The 16,800-nt window shown below is 47.3% G+C and overlaps 1 protein-coding gene across 1 annotated transcript in view; it reads right to left on the bottom strand.

The window, feature by feature from the left end:
• Positions 1-1,742: 1,742 nt before the first annotated feature.
• The window catches only part of TRIM14 (tripartite motif containing 14), a 28,794-nt gene continuing 13,736 nt past the window's right edge, over positions 1,743-16,800 (bottom strand). Inside the window, exons 3-6 of the mRNA XM_037140781.2 lie at positions 15,717-15,950; positions 10,882-11,044; positions 6,927-7,019; positions 1,743-2,657 (exon numbers count right to left, since the gene is read on the bottom strand). Of these exons, the coding sequence (XP_036996676.2) occupies positions 2,122-2,657; positions 6,927-7,019; positions 10,882-11,044; positions 15,717-15,950 (1,026 nt within the window). The 3' untranslated portion in view covers positions 1,743-2,121. The remainder of the gene's footprint in view (positions 2,658-6,926; positions 7,020-10,881; positions 11,045-15,716; positions 15,951-16,800) is intronic.

The raw sequence follows: 16,800 nt of genomic DNA, 5'->3' as shown, positions 1-16,800 counted from the left end.
TTCCTGGAGCACAGTGCTCAGACATCTACCCAAGCCAGAGTTTAAAGCGATTTGGTTAGAGGTAAAGGCACTTTTCAGGTTCCTTCTGCCTTTCTGTGTGTACTACAACGCCGTATCTGAAAGTGCCATTTTTACATCAAAAAATATTAGAAATTGGCAGTTTTTTATGGTTCAAACCAGGGGTGTCCAATTTTTTTGCGTCTCTGGGCCACACTGGAAGAAGAGTTGTCTTGGGCCACACATTAAATACACAAACACCAATGAAAACCGATGAGCAAAGGAAAGATCCATGCACAATTTTTGTGATATCTGCCACCACAGGTAAGCAAAAAAGCCCTCACCTAATAACTATGCAGCAGACGTTTCAATAACCTTTTAAAATTGTTCCAAGTTTGCGATCACCAGTATGGAAAATGTACATATCTAAATAATAAAACTTAATAATAAAACTGAGGAATGCTTTAAGGAAGTTTATGATTGTGTATTGAGTTGCATTCATAGCCATCCTGGGCTGCATGTGGCCCTCATGCCCGGGCTGGACACACCTGGTTCAAACTAATGCACTGAGAGTCTGTTTAAACCATGAGGAAGATTCAGCTTTGCCTTTTCTTCACCCTACCACTGCCCTAACCCCCAACTGTCAACCACCTAACAGGATACTTTTAATACGGTGTCACTTAAAAACTGTGTAAGGAATTTGACAAGTCAGGATGCTGAACCTTTAGAACTGGGGCACAGGCCCTGAAAAAAGGCCTTTCCCTTCCTGCTATAGAGCTGGCTGGCATCCCTGTGAGGTCCTGTTGGTTTGGCCATCTCTGTCACTGTCACTTCTTTCTGGAAAATGGGGCTCTATGGGTTTCCTTGGCAACATCAGGATCTGAGGGATCTGAGGAGCATGGAGTGATTGGGCTCCTCTTGCTTTGGATTCTAAGGAGGGAAAACTGCCATGGTTGCTTAGCAACTGCTAACATCCCTGCTAACAATTCCAAATCTCAGGGGATTCTTCCCAACATCCCCTGAGAAACAAGCACTAAAACCTCCTAGGCTAAAGACAGGGCCTGAAGGACTGATCTGTGAGGCTCTCCCAGCTCAGTGATAGCCAGCTGTGACTCAGTGATAGCCAGCTGCTGGCTGTTCACTGCCTGGGCAGGCAGGGGCTTACTGAATTATCAGGGCGGGGAAAGTATAGGACATAGCTACCCATAGAAAGCTTCCAATCTAGTCGGAAGGATGGGTCCCAGGTTTGTAGGCATGATAGTGAGAGATTCTTGTGGCTCGGGGAGACTTTCTTGGGGCAGTTAAACCTGGGGAAGACTGAGGCAGGCAAAGAAAGGGCTTTCCTGCATAAACGTGCACAGACAGGGCCAGGGGAGAGGATAGTTGCAAAGGCTCAGAGGTCAACTATGTGACACAGTTCTGAAGGTGGTTCTCAGAAAAGAGCTATAGAAGCTAGTTGAGAAGTGGCTTACGGGCAGATTAGGAAAACCTTGGATGCTAAGGTTAGGTGAAGTGCTTTTTCCCCATTGTCCTGGAAACCTTTTCATAGTTGAGAGGTTCAGTGTGGTTTTTCGCAGATCACTGCAGCTATAGGTGGAGGAGGATGGGAGAGGGTTCAGGCGAGGTGCTATTAAGAGGCTCTTGATGCTACTCTGAAGGGAGGAAAAATAGACAAGTCCAAGTACAGTAGAGAGGAGAAGGCAGATCCGAGGAACATTGGATAGATTGAGTCAGGACTGGGGGACTCATTTATACACGTATTTATTGTGCACCTACTATGTGCCAGGTGTTTCTGGCTTCTGTATGAGAGAAGTTTGAGGCTAAGGATGATGTATTGTGTCAGAATGCTTAGGGCTCACCTGCAAGTGTGTCCTTTCAGGAACCTGGACTAAAAGCAGTGTAGCGTTAAGTGCAGTGGCAGTGGCGGGGAGGTCTGAGAGAGCAGCAGCAGAGGACCTGAGTTTAAGGCATATTCGAAACCTAAGAGAGAACTGTTAAAGCACATGGCATGGCTGGTCGGGGAGACAATAGGTGTGCTTATAGAGTAGGCAGCGAACCACCCACGATTCGGTCGGTGTGACCAGAGTCCTGGAAAGCCTAAGGCGATCACTACAATCGCAGCCCCTAGGGCAGCCTGGCGATGCTCAAGGTCCCTTCCCAGAGCCTCAGGGCAGGGTAGAGCGGCTCCTGGAAAGAGGCGCGGAAGGTGTGGAGGTGGCGCATGCCGCCTGACACGTCGTAGAAGGCGAGGATGCCGGCTTCGTAATCTAGGAAGATGCCCAGCCGATCGGGGTCGTGGTGGGGCCGCAGACGGCTGCGATGGCTGTCGTGGAAGGCCCAATACTCCAGGTCGTAGCGCTTAAGGCACCAGGACTGGCGGTTGCAGCCCAGGCGGGCCGCAGCGGAGGCCCCGCGGCGTCGCAGGGAGGCGTAGGCCGCGCCCACCCACCAGCCACAGCCTGCCTCCTGCACGTCCACTTCCCAATAGTGGCGGCCCGCTGCAAAGCAGTCGCGGCCCAGCACCTGCCACAGCTCATCAAAACGCAGCGAGGACGCAGAGCCCCGGCGACAGAAGAGGGCGCTTCTCACCGACAGTAGGTCCTCTGAGAGGCGCAGGCGCCCGTGCATCGTGTCGGGCTCCAGCGTGGGCGTGCGCGCAACTGCGGGGAAACAGAAATACAGCGGCAGACCTGGTGGGCGGGGCCAACGCTGCGCCCCGCCCCTGGCAACCCTAATTGGTTTGCGCCCATAGATTCACACGTGCTTACAACAGAAAAAAAAAAATGAGAAAACCCGGAAATCGCCCACCGAGAAATGGAAAGCCACCCTTTTAACCCTGATTGCCTCTGGGGAGGTGGCTGCGGGAACGTGGGAAGAGAGCAAATTTTACTGTATGCCATAGGAATTTTGTACCATAGGAATTGTACCATAGGAATTTTGAACTGTGGAATTTGTTTCCAATTTCTAAAAATTTAACCAAAAAATAATCCCATCACTGGTAACACGAGTATATTCTTTTTATGTTTTTGCTTTCCACTTCATAGCTTTCCTTAACATCGGTATCATACCATACATGCTCTTGACAATTTTTTAATGTATTGTGTTTATATACCACATCAAATAATATTCTTTTGTAAGAGCATTTTAATGATGAACCTAAGTTTTTGTGTATGGTTGCATTATAATTAATCCTAAACCCCCCTTTACTATTTAGGCTTTCCAAAAAGTTTTTGAAAACACTATTACATCTTTGTGTATCTGATTATTTCTTTAGTATATATTCCAAAAAGAGGAGTTGCTGGGTCAATGGGGATGATTGTTTTTAAGGCCTTTGGTCGATACTGCCTATTTGTTCTCCAGAAAAGTGGTAGGTTGAAACTCCCAATAATAGTTCTCACTGCATTATACTACATATGTTGACATAAAGTTAGAAAACCAGTATCACAGATTGTAGGGTATGTGGATTATAGGATATATAGCTTTGCTGGGTAGAGCAATCTTGGCTTTGGGTCTCTGCTTTTCAGGACTTTGAGTATGTCTTGCTAATCCCTTTTAGCCTGTAAAGTTTCTTTTGAGAAATCAGCTGACAATCTTATGGGAACTCCCCTGAGGTAATGAACTTTTCTCTTGCTGCTTTTAAGGTCCTCTCTTCCTCTTTAACGTTTGCCGTTTTAATTATGATGTGTCTTGGAGTGGGCCTCTTTGCATCTGTCTTGTTTGAGACTCTCTGTGCTTCCTGGACTTACATGTCTATTTCCTTCATCAAATGAGAGTTTTCTTTCATTATTTTTTCAAATAGTTTCCCAATTTCTTGCTCTTTATCTCCTCCTTCTGGTACCCCTATGATGCAAATGTTGAGCTTCTTGAAGCTGTCCCAGAGGCTGCTTATACTATTCTCATTTTGGGGGATTCCTTTTTGTCTTGTTGTTTTTCGTGGTGGTTTTTTGCTTCCATATGTTCCTTATGATTCTTGGCTTCCTCCACTCTACTGTTGTTTCCCTGTAAATTGTTCTTTATTTCAATTAGTATGTCTTTTGTTTCTGAATGGATCTTTTTTATGCTGTTGAGATCCTCACTAAGTCCCTTGAACATCCTTATAACCAGTGTTTTGAATTCTGCATCTCATAGATTGCTTATCTCCATTTCGTTCAGCTCTTTTCCTGCAGTTTTGAGCTATTGTTTCATTTGGGCCATGTTTCTTTGTTTCCTCATTTTAGCAGCCTCCCTATGTTTGTTTCTATGTATTAGGTAAAGCTGCTTTGACTCTCTGTCTTGGTAGTGTGGCCTAATGCAGTAGGTGTCCTGTAGAGTCCAGTGGCACAGCCTCCCCCATCACCCAAGCTGGGTACTTGAGGTGTGCTCTTCAGGTGGTCTGAATATACCCTCCTCTTGTAGTTGAGCCTTGGTTGCTGTTGGCAGATCCGATGGGAGGGATTTACCCAGGCCGGTCAACTGCAAAGATTGGCTGTGACCACTTACCACTGACTTCCACCCTCCTTGGAGGATCAACTGTGCAGGGGCAGGGTGGTGGTGCTCCGATGTGCTCTGTAGCTGGGTTTTCCCAGGTGGTATAGGCCAAGGTTGGTCCGCACCTATGTTTTGCCCAGGGCCACCCTGCCTGAGTTATAAAGCAGTCTGAGATGGCTGCTACTTTTTCTGGGTGTGGAGATTTCCAGGGGAATCCAGGTCGGTGGCTCTTGAGTCTAGCTGTTGCTTAAGAGGATTTGGGAAGCTGTGAAGCCTGAGCCAAGATCAGCCATTCATAAGGAAAAGCAGCTTGGGTGGGGCAGAGTCTCTGGGGATCTCCAGGGTGGGGCAGTCTTAGCCAGGTTGATAGAATCTCAGATATGCCAGCAGCTTGCTGGCTCTGTGGCTCTGTGGGGGAAGGATTTAGAAAAGGGACAATGGTCTCTGCTTGCCTTGATGTCAGACACTTCGGCTTCTCCCAGTATGCCACTGGTGCCTTCCAAGCTTCTACCCAGTGCTGGAGCTCAGAGGGAGTGAGTCTGAGTAGACGAGTCTGTATGTGGGTTGTTTAAAAGGAACTGCTTGGGTCTCCAGCAGTTTCTTCCACTGAGTCAATCCCTGATGGTTTTTACAGCCAGAAATTGTGGGGACTTATCTTCCTGGCACTGGAACCCTGGGCTGGGGCACCTGGTATGGGGCTGGGACTTTTCATTCCTGAGATATTCCTCTCAAATTTTTATCCACCACACGTGGGTGTGGGACCAGCTCATTCTACGTCTGTGCCCCTCCAACCAGTCTCTATGAATGTGGTTTCTTTAATTCCGTAGTTATCAGATTTCCACTCAACTTGATTTCTGACAGTTCTGAGTGATGGCTGTTCTATATTTTAGTTGTAATTTTGAAGTGGTTGTGCAAAGAGATGAGCCATGTCTGCCTATGCTACCATCTGGACTGGAAGTCCTCTTTTTTTTTTATTTTTTTTACCATTTTTAACAATTTGTTGAGGAATAATTACATAAACTGTACTTAAAGATTTACTCTTGGTTTTTAAAAAGTCTTATTGAAAATAATGTTTTTAAGTTTTTATTTTCTAATTGTTTATTACGATTGATTTTTGTATACCAACCTTACATCCAGCAGCTGTTCTAAATGTTCTTATCAATTCTAATTAATCTGTGGATTATTTTGGATGTTCTGTAAATGAATGTGTCATCTATGAGTAATCTTTCTTTCCCTTTTCTAATCCTTATAGCTTTTGTTTCTCTCACGTCAAGGCACTGACTAAAAGATATAGAACAGTGTTGCATAAAAGTGAGTATAAGGCCCTGACTGGTGTGGCTCAGTGGATTGATGAACCTCAGGATCACGGGTGTGATTCCTGGTCAGGGCACACGCCTGTAGTGCAGGCCAGGTCCCTGGTTCGGGGTGTGCAAGAGGCAATCAACTGGTCAATGTTTATAGCAGTATTGTTTATAGAAAAGAAAATGTAAAGCAGCCTAAATGTTCAACATTGTGAGATTAAATATGGCATGGTCTTTTAATGGAATACTATGCATCTTTTTAAAAATAACAATAATACTTATATTTATTGAAATAGAAAATTGTTCAAGCTATACTGTTAAATTAAAAATCTTACTAAATAATATCTATGATATAATCCTCTTTAAAAACCTGTACACCTACAAGCTTTTAAAATGTCCAAAAGAATATATGCCAAAAAATTAACAGCATTTATCTATAGGGGAAGCAGTTGTTTTCTTTTTGCTTATATTTAATTTCTAACTTATACAAGAAGGATCCGTTACCTGTGTAATATTTTTCTTTTAAGATGTCATTTATTTATTTTTAGAGAGAGGAGAAGGGAGGGAGAAATGGAGGGAGAAACACATCCATGTGTAAGAGAAACATTGATCAGTTGCATTTCTCACACCCCCATCCAGGGCCCTGGCCCACACCCCAGGCATGCGCCCCCCGACTGGGAATTGAACTGGTGACCTTTCAGTTTGCAGGCCTCCATTCAACCCACTGAGCCACACCAGCCGTGGCTAGTGTAATTTTTTAAGTGAACAAAGATGTTCACGTTATATCTGTAAATGAAAACACAGATTACACAACAGTATTCATAGTATGATACCATGTTTGAAAAAAAATACTAAATATACAGAGATATGCCAAAGAAAGCTAAGAGGGCAAATAATCGTAGTTATCTAGTACCACCTGTCTACTAGGGTGGACATGAGCAGAATTTCCAAAGCTCTCCAGTGATTTATGAGTGATGTTTCAATTTTTGCTTTCCTTTGTTTTCAAATTTCTCTAGAAGGAACATATTCCTATATTTAAAAAAACCCTAATAATAAAGGTTAGAAAACCAATTTGGGTCTCTTAGGGGAAAAAGGCAGGCCTTCACTTCTGCGACACCCCTCCCATCCATGTGCCCCACCCTCTCCACCCTGGGGGCTTACATTTTAAGAAGAGCGTGCGCTCTGGTGAGGGATGGATTTTCAACAAGGGATCCGCCTTGGTGCTGGAGAAGCTGGAGAGGTGGCTGCTCATGTCTGCAATGAATTGTGAGAAATGAGTGCCTGGTGCTCATGCAAGCAGCACAAATTATAAAACATACTAAAAAATATCATATTGGGTTGGCCAAAGAGTTCATTTCGTTGTTTTGTATGATGGCTCTAGTAGTGCTTACTTGTCTTTAACTTCATTTGAAACAATTTTGTTAGACTGTACTGTGACAGCTGTCATAACAGTGTGCATTTTACAAAGAACATCAAAATTGGTGAATTTTTGTGCAGCCATTTTAATACTGAAGATGGAAGCAGATACACAACTGAAATGCAAAACAAGATCAGTGGAGTGTATGGAGAAGGGGCTGTGACTAATCAAATGTGTCATAAGTGGTTTGTGAAGTTTCTTGGTACTGACATTTTGGCCCAGTAATTCTTTGTTGTGGGGCTGCCTTATGCACTGAAAGATGTTAGCAGCACCCCTGGCCTCTACCCACTAGAAGCCAATAGTGGGAGAGAGCCGACATACTTAAAATATTCTAATCATTACAGTTATTGGTGAAAATAAAAAAATGTGTCCTTTATTTTATGGAAAAAACTAAATGGACTTTCTGGCCTCACCAATAAAACTCTCTCCAAGAATCACATGCAAATTTAGGTAGAAAATGCAAATTTACAGCCTCAGGAAAGTTCCAGGACAATGCTCAGATCTGAGGAGTACTGTACTTTCCAGTATCAGAAGCAAATTCGGCCATGGCAGGTCAGCGAGAGTGAGCCCTGAACATGGGGAGGGAATGGCGGGCTCCGGGACCATCCTGAGAGTCAACTACATATTCAACAGTCAATGACGGGGCGCTCTCATGATGGAAATCCAAGTCCCAGGGTGAAAAGGTAGAAAACAAGACTTAAAGGTGATTCCTAAGAAAGGCCACATTCAAGTCTGATTCAAGTGAAAGGGAGTTCAGGGGGAACCCACACCATGATCCCTGTCTTCGACAGCTTAATCGGCTCACTGGGATGAGAAACTTGTGCTACCAATCAAGGCAGAGAATGCTCCCGGTCGCAGAGAAAAGAGGTGAAAGGGCTCCAGGACTTGGAGCAGTCTGGGAAGGCTTCATGGAGGAGGAAGCACCTCAGTTGACAACTAGATAGAGCGGGAAGATGTGGACGCCCAGGAAAAGGATGGGAGGCTAGGAGTGGCCTGCCAACAGTGAGGAGCCATGAAAGGTGACTGAGTGAGGACGGACAGGAACAGAATATTTCCAAAGCTCTCTCTGGTGAAGAATAGACCAGCAGGGGCAGAGTGGAGGCAGAGGCCTGCACAGGGGCAGCAGGGAAGGGAAAGGGGCGGGCTCAGGAAGCACCGCAGTGCCAGAAATGCCGGCCTGACTGTCGACTGGAGTGGGGGATGAGGAGCAGATTGGAGTTGAGCAGCAGCTGAGCAGGGGGCCAGGGGTGCGGATTCCATTTTGGCCTGTGGGGCCTGCCATGTCTGTCTGTGTCTTTGGAACACGCAGGCACAGAGAGGCAGAGTGGGGCACCAGAGCGCAGTGGCGCTGTGAGGCCCCGTCTTCTTGGGGCCTTCCTGGAGTCAGCACCATTCAGCATTACCCGTGAGTCTCATCTGGAGAGGCGGGTGAGGGGGAATGGCCTGGGAGGGAGCAGACTCCAGGTGGTCACAAAACAGACCCTGGGACCAGAGTCTGTTTGAATTCTGTCTCTATCCCTATCAGCTCTGAGCCTCAGCTCCCTCATCTGTAAATGGGGATAATGAAGGCACCTGCCACACAGGGTAGTGAGTGGTGACGAGTTGCTGGGTGCATCTGTGTAAAATGTTTAGCACAAAGCCTGGCACAGAGCAAGTGTCAGCTGTCAGCAGGCACTGGACAGGCACCTCCAGCTCTTTGGGAATGGACCACTGAGAATGTAAACATGAGCCAACTGCATTGTGGGACCATCTGAGTATCTTCTTGCTGCGGTGGGGGGAGGAGACTTCCGTGCCTGCTCACTGGATACAGACAAACCCAAAGCTTCCTGGAGCTGGTTGCTAAGTTTCTTTTTTTCTTTTGTATTTAACTATTTATTAGTGCTTGTTTTTTAAACTGAAATATGTTGACTGCTACCATTCTGGTACGCAATTTTCTCTTTAAACAATTACAGCTCAAGAAGAATTTTTCATTTGGACTATGTGCTCAAATTTCCAGTGGAAGTTATGAGCAAAGAGAACACCACCCACCATTAAAAATCTGCTTTGACCAAGCAGCCCAGGAAAACCCACTGCGCGGCCCCGCTGCAGGCGTGCATCACGGTGTCCCAAACTGCGTTCTCTTGTCTTCGTTTGAAACGCCTTAAGGCCCAACTCAAGTGCCAGCTCCTCCAGGAAGGCTTTCCTGTTTCCCCTGAGAATCCCTCTCTCCTCTGTCGGAGCTCCATCAGCCCAGCTGGGTCTTCTTTGGTTACTCACCTCAGGAAGTCGGCCTGGCCTCATCTCTCTGCGTTCCCCAGAGGTGCTCGGTGGATGTTTGCAGCGTTTCTGCCTTGCTTCCTCCCACCTCTTTCCTTTGCCTTTTCTCCTGGTCTTTGGAGCTGGCACTGCCCTGCCAGCCCCAAGTGACAAGGCAGCATCTAAGCTCCTCCACCCCCTTGCCCACCACTGTGCTCCCGTCACCATGGCCCCCTCTCTGTGCCCCAAACTCTGCAAGTTCTTCCCTCACTTTGGGCTCTTGGTACATCCTGTTCCTTCTGCCTAGATGTACCCTCAGATGTAAAAACAGTAAGTTAACTAACACTTACATAGCATGGTGTTTATCATGCCTGAGCACCACTCTCAGCACTTTGCTTATAAGACCTCATTTAATCCTTACAACGACCCTATGGGGAGAGGGGCTACATTATCACCATTGGGGTGTGGATGTGGACACAGAAGCATAGGAAGGTCAGGTGCTTTACCCCAGATGGCAGAGTCGGGAAGGGGTGGACCTGGGACTGGAACCCGGGCAGTCTGGCTCCAGAGTCACGCTGTGACCCTTATGCTGTCCAGCCCTTCAGCTCTGCAGAGCTTACTGAAGGCTTCCTTTAGGTCAGCACACACGCCCGCTTCTTAGAGAGGCTTCCCCGCTTCCACATATAAATTACCTCCTGCTCCTCCTGGTCACCCTGTGTTCTACCTAACCTGCTTTATTGCTCTTCAGAGCACTTATCACTGACATATATTCAGTAGCTGTCCATCTTCCCCACAAAAGACTGGTACCATAAAGACAGAGCTGTGCCTGCCACATAACAGGGGCCCCATAAATGTTCTGAATGAACCATCATAGCAGAATTAATGAACAGATATTTCTGACACCTGCTGTGAGGCCCTGCAGGAACCTCACTGCTGGACCCCAAATGGCTCTTGTCCCCCAGATATTTATAAAGGGCAGGCTGGGATCCATGCACCCAGCTCAAAAACACCCAGGCAGGAGATGGGACAAGCCCTGGAGAGGAAGGGCAGAGGGGTGGACGTCCAGGGAAGAGCGTGAGCCCAAGGCGACACGAAAAGGCTTCCCAGGTGAGCATAGCTGTGCGGGCCCCACAGCGGCGGTGGACCTTGACCAGGCAGAGGAAGAGGAGAGCGAGTTGGCCATTCCAGCTGGGACCCCAGAATGGGCATAGCGGAGGCGTAGCAGAATCCGAGGAGCGACTGGCGACAGGAGGAGCGGTGTGGCTTCGAGAGGCAGGACAAGGTCTGAGGAGGGGGAGGAAGTGAATGAAGAAGGGTGGGAGGGCCCAGACCCAGGAGCCTTAGACCATCCAACCACGGGCCTCTGTGTGGGAGAGAGTGATTCATGGTGACGGTCCCCTAAGCTGTCTCTGGACTGAAGGACACTGAAGGAGTAAGGGGCACGAAGCTGGTCGCATGACTTACTTTCCTTCAACCGAGCCTCTAGTGGCGTCTGCCTCATGCTCTGCATGGCTTCCATGAGACCCTTGAAGAAGGTCTTGACGGGCTCAAAGGATTGGGGCACAGGGTGTCGCTGCTCCTCCAAGGTCATGTGCTGCTTCATCTCCGGTTCAGTGGCCGTGAACTCCTGCAAGGGCAGGTGTGGGTCAGGGTGGCTCCACAGTAGCACCAGGAATGCACTGAGACCATCCATTGCAGGCCCTGCCCCACCCTGCTCTAGCACCTTGGGTGAGCCCAGGGACATGCCCCCAGGAGCAGGCCCCGCCCAGCAGGGTCCTGGAAGGAAGACTCCCGCAAGTCCAGTTTTAGTGCTGGCTCTATTCCTCCCTTCTTCCCGTGCTCATTGAGGTCTTCTCTGTGCCAGGCGTTAGCATTGGAGGCAGAGGGTGGAGGCAGGCTGACTGCCCCTCCTTTAAGTCACCACCTGGAAAGGGGCCCTGAAGTTTTACGGACAATGTGACAGGGCTGCCTCCGGTACAGGAGGACAAAAAGAGGGATCAGTTTTCCTGGGGAAGGAGCTCCTGGAAGTTCAAAGGGAATGCTGCCTGAGGGGGTGTGGCCCCTACAGTGAGAACCATCCTGTTTTCTGCCTAAACAGCACCTTTTAAATACCCTTCCTGTGTTAAGTGCGGCTTTGCTAATTAGAAGCTAGAAAACGCTCTCTCTAGGCTTCCTTTGCCCCTGTGGGGCAGCTGTGTGACGAGGCACCTCCAAGCCAAGACACCTCCAAGCCAAGACTTGCACATGGCAATGAGAGGTGAGGCAGTGACAACAAGTAGGGGACAGAGGTGGTAGAGGCGCCGGGGCCAGGCCCCGAGGTGTCCCCTGTGATGTGGCTCAGCAGGGAAGTGGGGTCTACCCTGGAGCACACCTGTGCCGTGGGCGGGACTTCCCTGGTGTGCCTGACCTTCATCCAGGTTTTCTGGCCCTGCTGGAGATCCCATCAGCTGCCTAATACTGGTTCATGAACTCCTTTCTGGTTTCAGTTACAGTGGATGCCCATATTTGCAGCTAAGAATGCCGTCTGCACTTTCCGAAGGGTTGTCCTGGGCACAGAGTCAGAAGACAGCAGGCTGCCTTAGGCAAGCAGGCCTTGGCTAGTGGGCGGGTGGGGTGGCCCAGCACCCAGGTTTTGGGCAGAGGTAGGCCCCCCCAGGCAGCATGCTGGACCCTGGGAGAGGGCTGTGAGATGGACCCCTAGCCCCGTCCTGGCTAAGAGCTGCAGTCGAGTTCATCCTCACTTTGGTGGGGAAGAAGATAATGTGTGCGGAACCAGGGCTGAGGTGGCACTCAGAGGGCTGGAGTGGAGCTGGCCAGGGAGTCCGAGCCCAGCAGGGAGGGCAGGGAGCAGCTCTGGGTGGCAGGAGGGTGGCCCAGAGGGCAGAGCGGAACTGGGGAGGGAGATGAAGGACAAATGCCACCATGTGCTAACCCCCAGCTCCAGCATCTGGCACAGAGCCTGACACATAGTAGATTCTCCATAAACATCAAGGGTGAAATAAATAAATGAATGAAACTAAGCACTTCGGCTTTTCACCTTTGCAGAATCAGAGAATAGCCCCCTAACCACTCATTTCTCAATCCAGAAACAAGATTATCCTGGATTCCCCCACTTTCAATCACCGGTCCTGCTGCAGCCCTCAAACCTGTCTTATTCTCTTCATCCCCGCAGCTGCTTCACTGGTGCGTCCCATGACCGTCCCTCTCCTGGACACTGTGGTCTGCTGACCTCCCTTAGCCTGCAGTCCTGGCCTGCCCAGTCCATCCTCCAGCCTTCCACCAAAGTGATCTTTCCAAAACATTAACCTGATCATGTCTTTCTTCAGTTCAAAACACTCCCTTGGCCCCATCTATGTAAAGGACAAAGTCTAAACTCCATGGCCAGGTATACAAGGCACTTCATCAACTATCCCAGGCCCTTCGATCCAGCTCCATCTCCCAACTCCCCTGGCCCTGTACCCCTGCGCCCCCACTCCAGCCAAGCTGAACCAGTGGTTCTCTAGCCTGCCAAGCCCTCACACGCACATGGTTCTCTTCTGCCTGGAATGTCCTGTCTGCTCTGTCCCTCTGTATATGCCCTACTCCAATATCACCTCCTCCTAGAAGTCTTCCCTGATCCCCTAAATAGAGCTGGACATTTCTTTGACACACTTTTGCTAGCTCACTTGGACTGTGTTGTAAACACCAGTTTCTGAGCATGTCTTCCCACCCATGAGCTACTAATGTTGAACCGGGGCCTGGTGCAGAACAGGTTGCTCAGTGAATGTTTGATGGATAAATGAATGAACAAATGGGATGATGAATGATGATCATAGCTTTGGCACCAGAGAATGAAGAAAAATAAATGACCAAGCCTTGAAAGTGTATCTGTGATGGAAGAATAACAGTCTTCTCCATGGAGCATCCCTTTGAATTAGCTATCCTTAAGGGGTATGCTTATTTTAAAAGAAACAAACATTCAGAAAAGGGACCCCTCATGCACTGTTGGTGGGAATGCAGACTGGTGCAGCCACTGTTCTGGAAAACAGTATGGAGTTTCCTCAAAAAACTAAAAATGGAACTGCCACTGGCCCAGTGACCCCACTTCCGGGAATACGTCCTAAGAATGAGAAAGAATATATACACTCCTATGTTCACAGCAGTGTTACTTACAAATAGCTAAGATCTGGAAACAGCCCGAGAGCCTATCAATAGATAAATGGATAAAAAAGATGTACATTTACACAATGGAATACTGAAAAAAAAGAAAGCACTCTTACCCTTTGTGACGGCATGGATGGACCTAGAGAATATTATGCTAAGCAAAGTAAGCCAGTCAGAGAAAGACCATTACCATATGATCTCACTCATATGTGGAATCTAATGAACAAAACAAACTGATGAACAAAATAAAACCAGAGGCACGGACACATGGAACAGATGACAGATCTTGGAGGGGGGTTAGGAAGATGGCAGAAATGAGTCAAAGAACATAGATGCATGCGTGTGGGGGCGTGGTGGTGAGGGCTGGGGAAACAGGGAAAAGTGGGGGGTTGGGAGCATTTGTAATAGTGTCAACAACAATGAATGAATGAATGAATGAATGAATGAATACAAAGAAAGAATGAAACAAACAAAGGTAGCCCCCTGAGCATCAAAGTACAATAACCTCTGTGCCTAAGACAGCACCTCACCCAGAATTTTGTGTTAGGTTTATTTTTTAAATTGAGTTTATTGGGGTGACACTGGCTAATAAAATTATACAGGTTTCAGGTGTACCATTCTATAACACATCATCTGTATATTGTACTGTGTGTTCACCACCCCGAGCCAGCCTCCTTCCATCATCGCTTACTACCCCTGCTTTACCCTCTGCTACTTCCCCTCGCTCCCCTTCCCGTCTGGTAATCACCATGCCGTGGTCCGTGTCTACAAGGGCTTAGTTTTTGTTAGCTAACAACCAGACACAGTGAGTTGATCAAGGCCACAAAGAGGCACAAGTGTGGAAATATCCACCAGGGACTGGCCTGACTGGTTTTGTATCGACCAATTTATTTGTGTTATTTTTCAGCCAGAGCCCACGCCAATCTGTGGTCAGACTCAGTGCCACCTTTAGTTGTGCGCTGCCTTGTCCCAGAAGCTTGTAAGGTATCTTACCCAGGTTATCTAATATGGCAGGATTTTCCCTTACAGTGAGAAACATGAATCAAAGAGGAAATGGGGTGAGAAGGCACACTGGAAGCTGGAGTGAGATGAGGCACAAAACACATGCCACCAAGTCACAGCCCAGCTATTTGAAAAATATTTGGCTCTGAGCTTCCCAGAAGCCACAGCAAAGAAGGAAACAGAAAGAGTTGCATGAGTGGAAAGCAATCCAGGTGCACAGGTGACGGCGCAGCTGCGCTGACAGGACAGAGGCGTTTCTCCCCGGGTCCCTTTAAGACAGGAACGCCACCCTCGACACATGCCATCACTAAGTGTAGCAGGTGTAGCACGAACATCATTCAGGCTGTTTCTTCTCCCCCTATGGAGACTCCCCCTCAGGAGAAGGTAATGACCTCCAGCAGAGCCCAGTGGCCGAGCAGTACCATTCTTCTCTCCCCTGTGAGGGAACTGTGACCCAGCTTGAGGTCTGCTCAGCAGCTGGCGGGACACTGCCTTCCCAGGAGGGCTGTCTCAGTGAAGACTATGCAGCCAGCAATGATGCCTTGTGGCTTTTAAGTCAGAGAAACCTGGGTTCTGATCCCAGTTCTGCCAGCTACGTGTGGGACTTCCCATGAGTCACTTCGCCTCCCTGAGCCTCAGTTTCCCATTCATAAAGTGGGGTGACAATATCCATTTGCACAGTTCTACTAAACATTAAAGCTAAGATACATACAGTGCTTGACAGAGGCCCTCAAAATTGGTGGCTGTGTTATTAGTCCAAGATGTATGTTATCTTTCTGGCTATGTATATTTTCTTTATGTTAAAAAAATATTGACTTTTTAGAGAGAGAAAGGGAGAGAGAGCTAAGAAAGAAACATCAATTTGTTGTTCCACTTCTTCATGCATTCATTGGTTGCTTCTGGAATGTGCCTGACCTGAGATCGAAATCACAACCTTGGTGTATCAGGATGATGCTCTAACCAACTGAGCTACTGCGCCAGGGAGTTTTCTAAGTATGTTTTCTGATGACTTGTGTAGGGGCAAGAAAGTCTACTTGCTAACAAGGCAGTTTTCTGTGTATTTACTCATTGTGTAAATACTGTGTTCGATGCCACAGTAACCAAGAAGAGATGTGGGTGGTGGGTGGCAGGTAGGTAGCAGGTGGCGGCCTTACCTGTAGCAGCTGTACAGGACTGGTCTCCTGGCTGATGCTCCAGACCCTGTGAGAGAGACTGTTCAAGACATCGATTCGGTCCTCGCAAGACTTGATTTGCTCCCTGTACGCCCGGAGGGCAAGCTGGGCATTTTTATCAATGAATTTCTTAGCCAGCGCTTCCTCTTCTTCAAGTAGTAATCTGAGTTCGGTGAATTTCCCCGTCAGCCAGGTTTTGCTGGACTCGGCATGAGCCTAAAAAGCAAACCAGTTGCAGATGAGAAGAGTGCCAACTAGGAAATCCAGAACATGAAGTTCAACATGAAAAAAACTACTAGGACATCTAAAAGCAAGGTGGCCGATCAAGGACAAGATCAACTTATAACAACTCAAGCTTTTCTCAGTACCAGCCATAACCATTGGCACAGGTGTGGAGAAATAAAGGTCCTTTTTAGAATAATGGACAAAATAGTAAAATATGTAAAAATAAAACCATGCAAAATCTGTAAAGATGTAGATAAAGAAAAGCATGAAATTGTCCTAAAAGACAAAAAATCTGAATGTATGGAAGAAAAAAACCATATTCCTGGTTATGGAAGATTCATTACTATAAAGATGCTATTTGTCCCCTACTAAAAACTGGACACAATTCATATAAAAGTCTTAACATGTAGGTTAAACAAATATTACATTATTGTGGGGGAGAATAAGCACAAAAAAGCCAAAAACTGCTTTAAAAAGATCAATAAAGGGTGAGCTGCCTCATTAGAGATCAAACTGTAACATGACAGCATTTAAAACCAAGTGGCTTCAGCACAGGCAAAAAGCCAAGAACACAGAATAAAGAGTTTAGAGAAGAATATACATATATGTATGGTAATGGTGCGATTTCAAATTGTTAGGAGGAATGGAGGAACTATTCAATACGTGGTATTGGAACAATACACAATTAACCATGTATTTGATGAAAATTTTATGTTAGATCCTTCCACCACGTAAAAAAATAAAGTCAGACAGAACCCTACCTATGAAGCAGTCTTGCCAGTGAATGTGAACTTGAATGTGATCAAGCCTCTAGATCTAAATAAAAAATTCAGTATATAGG

The sequence above is a fragment of the Artibeus jamaicensis genome, unplaced genomic scaffold (assembly GCF_021234435.1).
Source record: "Artibeus jamaicensis isolate MK-2021 breed Jamaican fruit bat unplaced genomic scaffold, CSHL_Jam_final scaffold_1964, whole genome shotgun sequence".
NCBI classification, from domain to species: Eukaryota; Metazoa; Chordata; class Mammalia; order Chiroptera; family Phyllostomidae; genus Artibeus; species Artibeus jamaicensis.
This window is presented reverse-complemented; position numbering and strand designations above follow the sequence as displayed.